At 38.5% G+C, this 16,943-nt stretch overlaps 3 protein-coding genes across 3 annotated transcripts; 1 reads left to right on the plus strand and 2 right to left on the minus strand.

The window, feature by feature from the left end:
* Window positions 1-8,208: 8,208 nt before the first annotated feature.
* LOC123319238 lies at window positions 8,209-10,538 on the minus strand. The gene is made up of 2 exons (XM_044906109.1): window positions 10,509-10,538; window positions 8,209-10,185 (listed from the first exon to the last, which is right to left on the minus strand). The coding sequence occupies exons 1-2, from the start codon at window positions 10,536-10,538 to the stop codon at window positions 8,209-8,211; spliced, it is 2,007 nt and encodes a 668-aa protein (XP_044762044.1).
* A 268-nt stretch (window positions 10,539-10,806) lies between these two features.
* LOC123319239 lies at window positions 10,807-13,338 on the plus strand. The gene has a single exon (XM_044906110.1). The coding sequence runs from the start codon at window positions 10,807-10,809 to the stop codon at window positions 13,336-13,338; it is 2,532 nt and encodes an 843-aa protein (XP_044762045.1).
* A 690-nt stretch (window positions 13,339-14,028) lies between these two features.
* LOC123319015 lies at window positions 14,029-15,999 on the minus strand. The gene is made up of 2 exons (XM_044905815.1): window positions 14,116-15,999; window positions 14,029-14,057 (listed from the first exon to the last, which is right to left on the minus strand). Exon 1 carries the CDS (start codon window positions 15,980-15,982, stop codon window positions 14,330-14,332), a length of 1,653 nt encoding a protein of 550 aa, XP_044761750.1. The 5' UTR covers window positions 15,983-15,999; the 3' UTR covers window positions 14,029-14,057; window positions 14,116-14,329.
* Window positions 16,000-16,943: the final 944 nt, after the last annotated feature.

Consider the following 16,943-nt stretch of genomic DNA (forward strand, 5'->3'; position numbering starts at 1 on the left):
TGCTGAGCGTCATCACTCTGAACCCATATTGTCTATTATCTCGCCCTTCGTTATGTTCTAGCCAGTGCTGGAGCCTTTTATTTATTATTTTGTCCTGCACTCTTCCTATAGCTGGTAGCAGACCTACTGGTCTCATTGTCTTTTTTTTCTTTGGAATCCACACCACCTTGGCGTGTTTCGATGTCGTGGGGAAATATCCATATTTCAGGCATCCATTGAACAACTTAATCATGATTTCTTCTGCTATGTTGGATATATGTCTCATGGCCTTGTTTGGTATACAGTCGATTCCTGTGCTTTTCCCCCTCTTCAGCTGCCTTAATATGCTCACCATTTCGTCCATGTTTACTTCCACCTCAGTGGTCTCATTATAGGTGTGTTCTAAGTAAGTATATATAGTATTTCATTTCCTCAGTATCGTTTGTGTCGTCATCTTGTGGTGAGTACTTATCGATTAGATAGGAGTTTTTGTCTGTGTCCTTGACTGTATAAGTGCCGTCATCTTTCTCTTTGTTTGTGTTTGGCATTACTTGTCTCTTTTCAAAAAACTTTCACAATTATTCCCATGGGTTATATATTTACATCTGGCATACTTTATTGCGTCCTTTCAAAAAGCAACCTTATTGCGTCTCCCAGAAATACGCTACCTAGGTGGAATCTGATCGAAGTATATTAATCTACGCAAAAAGTTACGTAGTTTAGTCGTTTCAGATCTCAGATATCTTTATTAATAAAGAAGTTGATATACGCACATTATTGCGTCCTTTCATGGTCCTACCATTAGTGCGTCCGGCGTATATTTTGTTTTCATATGTAGCACAATGCTGCGTCCGAATTTTATTCAATCTTTCACCATTAGCATGTTGTTGCGTCCAGCGTAGTTGCCACATATGTTTTAGAATCTGGTACAGTAGGATTATTCGAACTCGATGACGTGATCGTATTATAACATTGGCTCCACCTCTATATTTATGATGGCTCTCATCCTTAGTTTGTGGACTGCTCACTTGGGGAATCGTGTTTCAGAATGTTTCAAACACTCTTTAAGTGTCTTTTTGTCAAGAAGAGCTGTGATGATTATGTAATAATTTTAAAAACGTTATATATTTCATTTTCGTTTTTTTCAATAACAAATGAATGTGAGAGAGTGGTGCTCTGGAGATAACTTAAATTAGGAATGCATTAACTGCAGAGTTGTTAGTTTATCCTACGTTTATCCTATGAACAATTTGGCAGTCTGGAGAGTCAACTACTCTCTCAGGGTAGTTAAATGGACGGCGAATGAAATTCTCGAGTTCGATAGAAGAGTTTGAATATGAATCGTAGCCTGCATCCTAGCTCTTCGATATACAAGGAATCTCTTTGCTTATAGAAGGACGAAACCATTGAGCATATCCTCAGTGACTGCCCAGCGGCAGACAAGGTTCGCTCAGGCTGGTTCAAGGCGATCTCATGAACTACTCCTCCTCTGTTATCACCTCTTCCCTTTGGAAGATGGCACTGGAGGTAGAAGTTTAGCTCTTTGATCTTGTTTGTGTGCCACAATAGACCGCTTTGGTCGCGGTACTCGCGGTAGCAGGTCTGGGGGATTCGACAGATGCGCTGAACAAACTGTAACTGTAACTCTTCGATACAAAGGATATACTTTCCTCGAATGCAGGAAGACAGGGGTTTCAAAGTTTGCAATAACAAAATTATACACAAAAGTTGGAAATGGAATAAGATTATTGAGAGGTCAAGACCCACTCAAGGGAATAGTAGCTCATCATAAAATCAAAGTCAAAGAGCTGGAGTGCTTCGGAGGAGCTAATATCCGACATATGAATCGATCTTAAGCTAGTAGGAAAATCTATCACGCCAGCAAAACAAAAGATATTAGAGAGCCTGATTAGACAAGCAAAACTGAAGTTTTCATTCGAATATCATATGAGTAAGCATATACTTTATATATTTCAAGAGATTGAAAGACCATGACTTGCTGTAAAAATCATCTTCTGCTTTTCTGGAGTCGGCTGAGCTGATGTCGGAAACGGGAGGATTTGTATTAGGTAGTATAAGAAGAATATAATGCAAGTGGTCACCTCAACATCTTGCAGGGCTAGCCGTGATCAACGAAAACTCTTATGCACATCTTGTCCGCTTGCAGAATTCATACTTTATCAGGGTATATAGAGAGACACAATGCGAATTCCTTACTTCCATCTGAGAAAAGTTTATGGCATAGACAAATAACCAAAGCTCTCATTTGTACCTCCAAAGACCAAAGCAGTTTTTGAGAATGATAAAGCTCGCATATATTGCAATTAAGCTTTTTCAACAACTTGGCATATGCCAAGTTGTTGAAGAAGCGTGTATATACACGCAAGGGCTCGATAAAGTTCTGCCAGAAAAAGAGCTCAAAGAATTTCTTGTGTCGTATTCCTTCGCTGCTAAAAATAATGTGGTAGTGAACGAAGAACAGAAAAGTGAAAAATACAAAGGATCAATGTTCGAACAGGAGGCTTCATACCCAGGGCACAAAGTTTGAATGGTAATTCTGATTGAAGAATTTTTAGATCTGAAAACTAATAACGTAACTGAATTGGAGATTATTCTGGCCTGCAGAACTCTGGCAGAATCTCAAGAACGTGGGGACAACACCTGGTCTGTCACTAGGGCAAGAAAAGGGGTTCTGGACGAGACAATAGTCAACGCAGCTTCCAGAAGAAGTGTTAAAGCTTGGGAAATGGTGACCAAACCATCAATCTCTGACCATAGGATAATCGAATATAAAATAACAGAAGAGGAACTGATCCACCATTAAGATCCATCTGAAGCAAAACTTACAACAGTTCGAAACTAATTGGCCAAACCTCTCGGACTACGATCTGGAACAAAAAGTCGATTAGGGAATTTTGGAGGCCTTCCACTCCAGTTATCCACTCCCGGAAGTTTGAACGAGTGAGGATGCATCTAATTAATCCTATTCGTGCATGGACTCATGCCGACGATTTTGAAATCTTTGGTGATCTAGGCTCTATTGAAGACTGCGTTTCCTGCAGCATGCTTTGTGGACTAATTCTTGATTTGGTGTGGCAGAAATCACCTACCATTGAGCATTTTTGAGTGCAATGTCACCACGTACACCAGGAAAAAGAACTATTTATCGTATAGTTAAAGTCTTGATGGCAGCGTCCTGAGCAAAAAAAAACGGAGATAAAAGATCTTGGCGTTGTTTTGATCAAAGTTTTACATTTGTTCCTCATGTTAATCATTTACTTGGTACGAGGCCAAGAATGTGTGAATTCATCGTGCTTAATAGCAGATATTTTCTGATCCGGAAACCTTGATTTTGCTGTTCAATACATTTGTGACGAGCAAACTGGAGTTTGGATGCATTGCTTGGAACCCAATATACGATTGCCATACACATCACAATGACATATATTCCGAGAGCTGGCGACGAAAATTGGCAAAAGATTTGTAATGGATCATAATTAAATATGAGTTAGTTTTGATGGTGTATATGAAACAGCACCCACGCTAAAAGGTCAGGTAGTGGAACATCTGACGGCGACGCCCTTTGATTTATATAAAATTACAATATCCGTACTTTGGGGTGACTGCTGACTGCCTCTCTTCTATTGATTTGTGGTCTGAATATTTTATTCACAAATAATATATGATATTTGAGCAGTAAATGCAGTTTCAGCCAATACAATTCTTCTGAAACAACATCATCAAGGCAGCAACTTATGTGATGTACTGACACACCGCGTTTCACTAAAATGAGATCTGACCACTTTTTCAAGTTTTCTGTTCTATTAACTAGTGACAATTTTCAATCATTACAAAATACTTGTAGAGTGTGTTGTAATTTCATATACCTACATCAAAGCACGTCGCCGCTAGATGTTCCACTACCTGACCTTGAGAGTGGGTGCTGACTTATGTACATATCATATTAAATTATACGCCAGTACAAAACTTTTGCCGAATTTCGTTGCCAGCTCTCGGACTAATGGAGGCTGTTCAGAGAAGTTTTTTCGAGTAAGATCATGCTGTTTTGTTGAATAAATTCGGTGCAGTTAAGCTTGATGTCAGGAAGGGCTTTGTTTGTTTGAGGTTCCTTCCTGGACCCTTGAATGGCACATCTACTCGCTAGAGTAGGATTTCATGTAGGACGCCCAAGTTCTAGACCCGTACGCTTGTTCAACCTTACTACGCCCAGAACAAATATATTGTTTCAGTCATCTGTGTACAATATGATTTGTTTTAAATTCAATCAGATCTCGCATCTCTGTGATATACACTTTGACAAACAGTCCTTATTAATTAATATATTACAGGTTCACTACATATATACAAAAGTTTACATAATTTGTAGAAGTTTTTAATTTTTGTGGTGAAGTCACTTCTAATCCCACAGCACTCAGAATACAAAAGGTTATAGAAAAAGGAGTAATCAACCCCACAATATCGCTCAATAAGCAAGACAGATAATTCACCGAAGGAGAACAGGAACGATCTTTCAGTTTTTCCAAAACAACCTTCACAGGTAGTAAACCCATAACTAGAATCGATACAGAAATATAGACCAAGAAGAAGGAAGATTGGGATATTTAAAAGACGATGTTTGGAGTGGGCAATGAACACCTTCAATCTATATAGATCACCAGAAGTGTAAAGAAAAATCCTAGAAGAGATTCGTCTTCATCTTCTGAAGATAACCAGAAGCTGCTTAGAATGAGTCATATACACAGAAAATGGAGAAGGACAAAAGTTCCCTTCACACCAAAATGGGGACCCACAATCTTCAAGAACAATTAATTCAACATCGTTTCTATTGAAGACGATGAAGAAAGTAGTAGATAACAACATAAGAACATAGAATCTGGAGAATACACCAATTCACAAAGGCCAGATGGCCTACAGGACGACTGATCAACAAAAACTGCTCTGTATGACCGTTGTGACTCTATAACTAGATTCCTGGTCCCTCGGGAACTAAAGGAAATGGAGAGGCAAATACACTTGTTTCTAGCAACAAGGGAAGTTGACGTTTATTCATCCAGTGGAATAAAAAAAATTTTAATTCACAAGTGAAATGAGATGACATAAGCATAAGCGGATAAAGCGATACCTTTCATGTCAATTTATAAATCCGATAATTCTCTGGGAAGTGTTATCGTTGGATTTCCAATTGAAGTGGAATAAAATTCACGTGAGTTATAATTTTTTTTCATTCGAAAAAATAATAATGACAATATCAGTTAAAAGAACACCATAAGGGCACTTCAATCGGACCTGCTATTGCTCTAGAGACAGAATCCAATTCTTCACCTAACAGACTTTCGGGATGACCTTGGAGCCTAGGAAGCTAATTCATTTCAGTTGTGCAAATACAACTTGGTTTACTTGTATACACAGTTGCCAGATTTCGGACGCAACATTATGCGTCGTGTGAAAGATGTATATTGACTGTATATCAGTTTTCATCATTTGAAGCGCCCTCGAAGCGGAATTTGCGTGAACTAAAAATATACTTTAGGTTTCATGAGACGCACTTTAGTGCGTCTGGAGATATGTTTTTCAACATGGAATAACTCTCTTATCAAAAGATGAATGAAATCTATAATTGTTCCAAAGATAGCTCTCGACGTCCTTCACGATTTGCGACCACCCCTGTCGTTGAATCCCTCGAAATACCAGAGAAAACTTTGAAAAACAATGCTGCGTCCGGTATACGGACGCAGTATTATTCAGGACGCAATATTGTATGGCCCAAAGACAATGTATGGACGCAACATAGTATGCTGGATATATATATATTTTTTTTTTTTTTTTTCATCACCGTTTACCGGGTAATCATGCAGCTGCCGGACTTGGTTGTCAAGGCAGTCGCAACGCTATTGACCTTGCAAACACTTTCTCACGATACGGACGGTGTTCAAAAGTACTTGCTTCTGTGCCCGTGAAATTATGGTCTGATCCAGGCCCAGCTTTCGCGTATTTTCGATAAGGTGTTTTTCCACCAAACCATTAGTCGATATGATCAGTGGTAAGATACTTATGCCCTTTAAGTTATGTAAAGCGCGAAGCTGAAATGCTAGATCGTTGTATTTGCTGATCTTTTCCGAGTATGCTCTGGGAATATTGTCGTCCGCCGGGATAGTCACGTCAAGGAGGACACAAGTTTTCTGCTCCAGATCAAACAATGCGATATCGGGCCGGTTGTGTGCCACTCCACCATCTGTTATCAGTGTGGCATCCCAATATAATTTGTAGCGGCTGCTTTCCAGGAGTGTTTTTGGTTGATATCGGTAGTGTTCCTCTTCACTGCAAAGCAAGCCTAATTTGAGAGCCAAGTGTTGATGATATATCTTGGCCATCGCATTGTGTCTGTCCAGATAGTCCCTGGGGGCCATAACCGAACATGATGACGTCAAGTGCTGAATAGACTCAGGAGCTTGGAAGCACCTTCTGCATCGGTCAGAGGGGATATCTTGTTTGGCTATATGTTTCAGGTACATTCTAGTAGGCATTACCTGGTCCTGTATTGCTATCAGCCTCCCCTCTGTTTCCGGTAAAAGGTATCCAGCACGTAAGTATGACAGTGATTCGACTTTATTAACATGTCCACTTTCTAGGAGAGAAGCATATCTACCATGAAGAGCCTTGGACTTCCATTCTTCGATCAACTCATCACTCGAGCGCCCGGAAACCCGATCAGCCCGATTAGACAGTCCAAGAGCCAAATAGTTTTCGTCAGCTCGGCAGAGAGCCTGCAAAAGTGGTGAGTCACTTTCATGAAAATAACCCCTTAAGGAATCAATATGTTTGTCATGTGCAGCCTCCAGGTTAAGTAATCCTCTTCCTCCCTGTTGTCTCTTAAGATATAGTCTGATGTTAGATGAATGCGGATGGTGGACTCCATATCTCGTGAGCGTAGCTCTCACCGCTCTATCCATCTCGCGGAGCTCTGTTCTCGACCAGGTCAGCACACCAAACGAGTACATCATACTAGGAATCGCCCAGATGTTAATAGCGGTAAAGAATGCTTTGGAATTGAGTCCTGTCTTCATCAGGAGTCTTAGTCTGGCATAAAGTTTATCCTTAAACATCTTTTTCATCTCCGATGTTCTAATCTCCAAAGCTTGGCTGATTCCCAAATACTTGTAGGTGCCATCATCGTCTAGAGCCGGTATTGTGACATTATTCATTAGGGTCTGGTGTTGAGTTTCTTGAATTTTTCCCCTTTTTACCTCCAGCACTGCACACTTTTCGATTCCCAATTGCATATTTATTGATTCGCTGATTGCTGCTACAATCTCAAGTAATCTTCTCAGTTGTTCCATACTTGCGGCGTATATTTTCAGGTCATCCATGTACAGATTATGATTAGTTTTTATGTTCTGTTGTTTGTCTATGATATAGCCGTACTTTGTATTATTGAGCAGCATGCTCAGGGGGTTCAGTGCGAGGCAAAACCAGACAGGGCTGAGCGAATCACCCTGGAATATACCCCGTTGAATTCGGATCTCGTCTGACGTCCCCAAAAGATCCCCCGCTCGTATCTGAAGTGATGTTCTCCATGTCTTCATTAAACTCTCCAAAGCAGTTATGATGATATATATATATATATATAGATGTAGAGGGAAATATTTGTCGGTTATGTAAGTAGAGTCTTGGTATTTATTGGGAAAGCGATAATGGTAAGTAAAACTCTTTTTCCTTCAGCTTTCGAGACTTTATTTATCTCTTCTTCAGAAGCACTATAAAACATAGAGGAGTTAGTATTTATAGGCTATAGTATTTGAAAAATGTAATTACTTACAGGATTTGAGGTTGTACCTGGGTTGTTTTCATTATAATTACAAATCAGGATGATCATAATTGCATGTTATATCTTAAGATTGATAGAATTCAGGTAAGAAATCCTTGAACGTCGGTGTTTCATTAGAGGTTAGATCTTAGATTCGATAGGTTATGAGTTACATGAGACCACAGACGTACAGAGAAATCATTGGTAACTTGATGACAAGTCGACTCTTCTTCTTTGTGTTAGGTAGTTGTTAGAAATGTCTTACATTAAACAATGGCAAATAACAATCTGAGTGGATTTTTTGTTCTCTTTTTGTTAGAATTAGTTCAGAGCATTTTTTGATTTTATTTTTATTTTTTATTTTTAGGTGACAACAGGTATATTAAAAGGCCGTGGGGAAACTACTAGGGTCTTCTATCCGTATCTGTATCTGTATCTATCTGTATGGGGTTTCTGTTTCTAGACATTTTGTCTATCTCGACTAGGTTCGCATAAATTGCGCTGAGGTTATCAATGTCTTTTTTGTGGTTGATTGCGTTAGGTTCTTGGGTTATCCTGATCATCTCTATAAATTTTCTCTTCCAACTGTTAGTTTCTGTATCTAGGATCTCTAAGTCCGAAAATTTCATGTGGTGTCCAGTCGTGTTTTCGTGTTGAGCTAGTGCGCAGGCTTGGATGTTCCTTCTAGAATCACTCTTGTGTGATGTGATCCTTTTATTCATCGTTCTCTTCGTTTCTCCGATGTATACTCCGCTACAATTGTTGCACGGTATCTTGTAGACAACGTTGGGTCTTCTCTCTTTGGGTGTTGTATCTTTGAGTTTACTGTACAGGTATTTAGATGTTTTCACATTGTATTTTGCTATGAAGGTATTGTCGTCGCTCAATAGCTTTGTTATCTTGTGTGTTAATCCTTCTATATGGGGTAGTATTATTATCTTTTTTCTGTTTTGATTTTCTTCTCTTGGTGGTTCTCTTGGTGGTCGCTCGTTATTTGTATTTTCCATTTGTTGTTCATGCATGTGATGGTTGGGGGTGTTGAAGACTAATCTTCTTACCAAGGATCTGGGGTAACCATTCTGTTTCATCAACTCTGCTAAGGTCTTCAGGTTTTTGTCAAGGTATGTCGGGTGTGAGATCGTTGTGATCCTGGTCTTCAGGTTTAGGATAAGGTTAATCTTCATTTTCATCGGGTGGTATGAGATGTAATGTATATATCTGCCTGAAGCTGTTGTCTTTCTGTGCCAATCAGTTTTAATTGTTTCATCTTCTCTGATCACTTTTGTGTCCAAGAATGGAACACAGTTATTGGATTCTTCTTCAATGGTAAATTGAATCTTTGGATGGAAACTGTTGAAAACGTTAAGGATCTCATCTTGTTTTCCTTCGGGTATCATGAGGATGAGGTCGTCGACGTATTTTTTGCAAAAAGGTATTATGAACGTCAACTGGGGTATACACTCATCTAGAAGTTCATCTATGACATAGTCAGCTATTATTTGTGATAACTTTGAGCCCATTAGTGTACCTATGCACTGCCTGTAGAATTTTCCATCAAATGCAAAATATATTGAACTAAACACCAACTCGATCAGCTCCATAAATTCTTTCTTTGGAATTTGACACTGTTGTTCTATTCTTTGCCAGTTATATTCGATGGCCTTTTTTGTTGTTTCGATAGTAATATTGGTGAAAAGTGATACGACGTCTAGGCTTACAATCCTATAACCTGGTGGTACTTTGAAATTGTTAATAGACTGTGTGAAGTCGAATGAGTCCTTAATGTAGTATGTATTGTTGAAATTGTATGCTCTATAGAGAATATCTTTCAGGAATTGTGATATCCTGGTTGTTGGGCTGCCAATCGATGAAATAATTGGTCTCAGGGATAGCTCAGGTTTGTGAATTTTGACTAAGCCATAATATTTCGGGCATAAGCCGTCGTAGGTCATCAACTCTTTTGCTTCTTCAGGGGTGATGTAGTTCTTTTGTTTCAACTCGCTGACTTTCTTGTTTAATTTTTGTTCGATTGTACTCGTAGGATCTTTAGAAATTTGCTGGTAGTACTCTTGGTCTCCGAGTTGTTGGTTTGCTAGGTTTATGTATTTTTCTTTCTCCATCAGTACGGTAACTCCACCCTTGTCTGATTGAGTGACTATGATGTCTGGGTGTTCTCTAAGAAAGCGTTTTGTTGAATTTTCCAATCGAGTAATGTAGGGTAATCCTGTGGATTTCGATTGTTGTAGGTGGTTTGTGATAACGTTGGTTACCTTGGCTCTTATGATGTTGCACTCGTTATTGTTCCTGCTGGTGTTGTAGGTTTCTACTGTTGCTAGAAGTTCGATAATTGGTATGTCCCTGATTTGTGGTACAAGTGAGAACTTCGGACCCAAAGACAAAAAGGTTTTTACTTCACTGGGTAGTTAATATACCTGTTGTCACCTAAAAATAAAAAATAAAAATAAAATCAAAAAATGCTCTGAACTAATTCTAACAAGAAGAGAACAAAAAATCCACTCAGATTGTTATTTGCCATTGTTTAATGTAAGACATTTCTAACAACTACCTAACACAAAGAAGAAGAGTCGACTTGTCATCAAGTCACCAATGATTTCTCTGTACGTCTGTGGTCTCATGTCACTCATAACCTATCGAATCTAAGATCTAACCTCTAATGAAACACCGACGTTCAAGGATTTCTTACCTGAATTCTATCAATCTTAAGATATAACATGCAATTATGATCATCCTGATTTGTAATTATAATGAAAACAACCCAGGTACAACCTCAAATCCTGTAAGTAATTACATTTTTCAAATACTATAGCCTACAAATACTAACTCCTCTATGTTTTATAGTGCTTCTGAAGAAGAGATAAATAAAGTCTCGAAAGCTTAAGCTGAAGGAAAAAGAGTTTTACTTACCATTGTCGCTTTCCCAATAAATACCAAGACTCTACTTACATAACCGACAAATATTTCTCTCTATATCTAACTACAGAATGGGTTTCTTTGAAGACATGAGGAATATCCACGGCCAACAGCTAGTAGTGAACCTAAAGGAATATAACAACAACCTACACAAAATTTCTAATTTGAAAAACAGGAGGATCTTTCTTTTACGCTGCAGAGAACAGATGATCACCCCCACACACCTACAAGGTTGCATCAAAAGACTGGACTCTATGATAGAATTCAAGGATGCCCGAACCGGACAACAGGTCAAAGAATTCAACAACAAGTTAGGACGTAAAATACTCACATTTCAGATCGATATTACTATAAAAAACTTGAGATTCTTGGATAGTAGACAATCTATACTGGATAATTCAATTTCAGACATTTTATCTGAGCATACTTGGAACGAATTCAAGAGAAAAACCACTAGTAAAGTTAATAGAGCATTCCACCGCAAAAAGGAAGCCAACAGGAGAAAATTTGAAAGCCTAGAAAGTACACAGAGAAAGACCATTGTGACACAAGATAAATGGCTGAAGAATCTCACCGGACTCCAACTACCCAGTGAAGTAAAAACCTTTTTGTCTTTGGGTCCGAAGTTCTCACTTGTACCACAAATCAGGGACATACCAATTATCGAACTTCTAGCAACAGTAGAAACCTACAACACCAGCAGGAACAATAACGAGTGCAACATCATAAGAGCCAAGGTAACCAACGTTATCACAAACCACCTACAACAATCGAAATCCACAGGATTACCCTACATTACTCGATTGGAAAATTCAACAAAACGCTTTCTTAGAGAACACCCAGACATCATAGTCACTCAATCAGACAAGGGTGGAGTTACCGTACTGATGGAGAAAGAAAAATACATAAACCTAGCAAACCAACAACTCGGAGACCAAGAATACTACCAGCAAATTTCTAAAGATCCTACGAGTACAATCGAACAAAAATTAAACAAGAAAGTCAGCGAGTTGAAACAAAAGAACTACATCACCCCTGAAGAAGCAAAAGAGTTGATGACCTACGACGGCTTATGCCCGAAATATTATGGCTTAGTCAAAATTCACAAACCTGAGCTATCCCTGAGACCAATTATTTCATCGATTGGCAGCCCAACAACCAGGATATCACAATTCCTGAAAGATATTCTCTATAGAACATACAATTTCAACAATACATACTACATTAAGGACTCATTCGACTTCACACAGTCTATTAACAATTTCAAAGTACCACCAGGTTATAGGATTGTAAGCCTAGACGTCGTATCACTTTTCACCAATATTACTATCGAAACAACAAAAAAGGCCATCGAATATAACTGGCAAAGAATAGAACAACAGTGTCAAATTCCAAAGAAAGAATTTATGGAGCTGATCGAGTTGGTGTTTAGTTCAATATATTTTGCATTTGATGGAAAATTCTACAGGCAGTGCATAGGTACACCAATGGGCTCAAAGTTATCACAAATAATAGCTGACTATGTCATAGATGAACTTCTAGATGAGTGTATACCCCAGTTGACGTTCATAATACCTTTTTGCAAAAAATACGTCGACGACCTCATCCTCATGATACCCGAAGGAAAACAAGATGAGATCCTTAATGTTTTCAACAGTTTCCATCCAAAGATTCAATTTACCATTGAAGAAGAATCCAATAACTGTGTTCCATTCTTGGACACAAAAGTGATCAGAGAAGATGAAACAATTAAAACTGATTGGCACAGAAAGACAACAGATTCAGGCAGATATATACATTACACCTCATACCACCCGATGAAAATGAAGATTAACCTTATCCTAAACCTGAAGACCAGGATCACAACGATCTCACACCCGACATACCTTGACAAAAACTTGAAGACCTTAGCAGAGTTGATGAAACAGAATGGTTACCCCAGATCCTTAGTAAGAAGATTAGTCTTCAACACCCCCAACCATCACATGCATGAACAACAAATGGAAAATACAAATAACGAGCGACCACCAAGAGAACCACCAAGAGAAGAAAATCAAAACAGAAAAAAGATAATAATACTACCCCATATAGAAGGATTAACACACAAGATAACAAAGCTATTGAGTGACGACAATACCTTCATAGCAAAATACAATGTGAAAACATCTAAATACCTGTACAGTAAACTCAAAGATACAACACCCAAAGAGAGAAGACCCAACGTTGTCTACAAGATACCGTGCAACAATTGTAGCGGAGTATACATCGGAGAAACGAAGAGAACGATGAATAAAAGGATCACATCACACAAGAGTGATTCTAGAAGGAACATCCAAGCCTGCGCACTAGCTCAACACGAAAACACGACTGGACACCACATGAAATTTTCGGACTTAGAGATCCTAGATACAGAAACTAACAGTTGGAAGAGAAAATTTATAGAGATGATCAGGATAACCCAAGAACCTAACGCAATCAACCACAAAAAAGACATTGATAACCTCAGCGCAATTTATGCGAACCTAGTCGAGATAGACAAAATGTCTAGAAACAGAAACCCCATACAGATAGATACAGATACAGATACGGATAGAAGACCCTAGTAGTTTCCCCACGGCCTTTTAATATACCTGTTGTCACCTAAAAATAAAAAATAAAAATAAAATCAAAAAATGCTCTGAACTAATTCTAACAAGAAGAGAACAAAAAATCCACTCAGATTGTTATTTGCCATTGTTTAATGTAAGACATTTCTAACAACTACCTAACACAAAGAAGAAGAGTCGACTTGTCATCAAGTCACCAATGATTTCTCTGTACGTCTGTGGTCTCATGTCACTCATAACCTATCGAATCTAAGATCTAACCTCTAATGAAACACCGACGTTCAAGGATTTCTTACCTGAATTCTATCAATCTTAAGATATAACATGCAATTATGATCATCCTGATTTGTAATTATAATGAAAACAACCCAGGTACAACCTCAAATCCTATAAGTAATTACATTTTTCAAACACTATAGCCTACAAATACTAACTCCTCTATGTTTTATAGTGCTTCTGAAGAAGAGATAAATAAAGTCTCGAAAGCTTAAGCTGAAGGAAAAAGAGTTTTACTTACCATTGTCGCTTTCCCAATAAATACCAAGACTCTATATATATATATATATATATATATATATATATATATATATATATATATATATATATATATATCTGCTAGGTTAAGGGTGTAGTGACTCAGGTATCTGATGTAATAAATGTGAACTCTTTTTTCTTTACCGAGCTTTCGCAATTAATTTATTGCATCCTCAGGGTTTCTAAAAAATACAGATATACAATAATAAAGTTGTCAAACATAAAGGAGTCGGTTCTCACCGAAAACGAGATTTTTCTAATAAAACATATTGAGAATTTCGTCCAACGAAACATACAAGGTCGCGAACAGGAATGTCTTTGATACACATATACAAAACTAACATCTAAATATCCAATATTCCACTGTGATGCACTCTGATTAATCATTACTTATTTGTTTTCATGTTTAAATATAACGAACGATGACAGGTTGAGTCGACGTGTCACTATCCTGTCACTCATCTAATGGACCGTCATAGAATTCATTTTCTTTTTCTTTTTCAAGTAAATAGCTGTAAATATTGCTGAGTTTTTGTATGTCCGATTTCTTGTTTATAGTGTATTCACCCTTTTTGATTTCTATCATTTCATGTATTAATCTTTTGTGATAATTTTTTTCCATTTTAAGTATTTTTACGTTTTCAAGATCAATTTGATGGTCCAAGTTATTAGCATGTATTGCCAGTGCACATCGATCCTTGTTTTTTTTAATGTCTGATCTGTGTAGGGATATTCTGCTTTTAACCCATTGGGATGTTTGGCCAACATACACACCCCGACAATCCTGACAGCTCAGCTGATAGACCACATTGCTTTTTAATTCTGTTGGTATTGGATCCTTGAGAGTGCTATATAGTGATTTCACTGTTTTTTTATTGTATGTTGTCAGAAGTACCTTTTCGTCTCTGAAAATAGATTTTATCTTGGAAGTCAATTCTTTAATATTAGGGAGGGATGCATAAAGCTTCTCTTCTGTGTCCTTTTGTTCTTGCTGTTGTACATTAGGCTGGGTTGTTGTCTCCGACGCATATATAAGTTTATTTAACAAAACAGCTGGATATGAATTTTGCCTTAGGATCTCGAATAATGTTTTCAATGCATTTTGTTTGAAGGTTTCATGGCATATTTTGATGATTCTCTCTTTCATTCCCTTAATAAAATTGATTTTTATATTCATACTATGGTCAGAGTGATAATTTATAAACTTATTTGCTGAGGTATTTTTTCTATACCAATTTAATTTAACGATATTGTTTTGTCGGTGTACTTTTGTGTCGAGAAAAGGAACTCCTTGCTCCTGATCTTCCATCTCAATGGTAAATTGCAGGTCTTTACAGTAGGAGTTGAAGCATCTCATTGTGTCTTCAATCTGATCTTCAGGCAAGGCCAAGACAATGTCATCGACGAATTTTTTGATAAAGGGTATTCTGAACTTTAGTTTACTTATGCTGTTATCAAGTAGATCATCCATAACGTATAATGCTAGAATGGGACTGATTTCTGACCCCATCGCACAGCCAAATATTTGTTGGTAGAATTTTCCACGAAACGTACAATAGTTGTTTTCGAGTATGAACAGTGTAATTTCCAGGAAGAGTTCCTTATCAATGTTTGCATGTTCCTGAATTTGTTCCCACTTTTTTTCTAGGATTTTGATGATATTATTTTTATCTAGGTTTCCAAATAAGTTAACTACATCGAATGATGCTATTTTATGGTTGTTGGGAAGTTGGAAATCATTTATTTGGTTAGCGAAGTCAAATGTGTCCTTTATATAATAGTCATTGTTTGGGTTGTATGCTGACTTTAGAATGTCTGCCACAAATTTTGCTAGTTTTGATGTGGGACTATTTACACTGGATATAATGGGTCTCAACGGGTTGCCAGGCTTGTGTACCTTCGGGTTTCCATATATTCTCGGGCATGTGGAGTTATATGTTTTCATTTGCTTAGCTTGCTGATCACTGATGTATCCTCTTTCACACAATGTGGTTATAAATTTGTTACATTTATTTTGAATAGTTTGGGTTGGATCTTTGGGCACCTCCCTAAATTCTTTTGAATCTAGTATAGACTGTATTTTTCTTTCATATTCACTCTTATTCATTATCACAGTTACTCCTCCTTTATCACTGTCCAATACTATTTCAAAAAAAACATGTCGAGGGCCGCTAAACAGATTTTGGACGGGGAAGATGTAACATCACAACCATCTCTGGAGGCGATGGTGGGCTATTGGGAGCCAATGCTCACTATACCCTCAACCCCGGTACCACAGAAACCAAGTCTGCCCGAACATCTGCAGGAATCTGTTACCGCTTTACCAATAAGCAAGAGCGAGATTAAAGCGGTTAAAATTCCTAACGACTCTGCTCCTGAAATCGACGGCGTAACATCTGCCATGTGGTCCAAGGTTCCGCCAGCCCATAGAGCGCTTCTCTATAACCTCGTGTTGTACCTGGGATCCTTTCCCAAACAGATCCTCACGAGCAGAACGATATTCGTTCCTAAAAAGTCGGCGAGTACCGAGCCCGCTGATTTTAGGCCAATCAGCATAGCGTCGGTCATTGTGCGCCAGTTACATAAAATACTGGCCAGACGAATTGTGGCTACCGGCATCATTGATGAGAGGCAGAGATGCCTGGATGACCGCTGTGCAGAAAACATCTCTGTACTAGCTGCCGTCCTCCATCACGCCAGGGAACACCTAAAAGAGCTGCATCTAGTGTCTCTAGATGTAGCTAAGGCGTATGATTCGGTTAGTCACCAGGCGATAACATCTGCCCTGACCGAGGCTGGACTACCGGACAAGCTCGTGAGGTATGTCGCTGACACATATTCGAGCAGTAGCACTGTCTTGGAATGTGGCGGCGAGAGGTCGAAGGAGATCCCAGTGAGTAGAGGCGTTCGACAGGGCGATCCAATGTCCAGCATTTTGTTCGCATTGGTGGTGGATAAGGTGCTCCGCTCGATCCCTCCCCAAGTGGGGTACAGTGTCGGACGAGACGGATTAATGCGGGCGCCTATGCTGACGACATTGGCCTTCTAACATCCTCGAAGGCGGGTAT

The sequence above is a fragment of the Coccinella septempunctata genome, chromosome 8 (genome assembly GCF_907165205.1).
Source record: "Coccinella septempunctata chromosome 8, icCocSept1.1, whole genome shotgun sequence".
In the NCBI taxonomy this organism is placed as follows: domain Eukaryota; kingdom Metazoa; phylum Arthropoda; class Insecta; order Coleoptera; family Coccinellidae; genus Coccinella; species Coccinella septempunctata.

Coding starts and splice junctions, on each gene's coding strand:
- LOC123319238 (XM_044906109.1), bottom strand. CDS start 10,538: ATGTTATATCTTAAGATTGATAGAATTCAG. Junction 10,186..10,508: donor TTAAGATTGATAGAATTCAG/GTAAGAAATCCT, acceptor TTGGGTCCGAAG/TTCTCACTTGTACCACAAAT.
- LOC123319239 (XM_044906110.1), top strand. CDS start 10,807: ATGGGTTTCTTTGAAGACATGAGGAATATCCACGGCCAACAGCTAGTA.
- LOC123319015 (XM_044905815.1), bottom strand. CDS start 15,982: ATGAATAAGAGTGAATATGAAAGAAAAATACAGTCTATACTAGATTCA.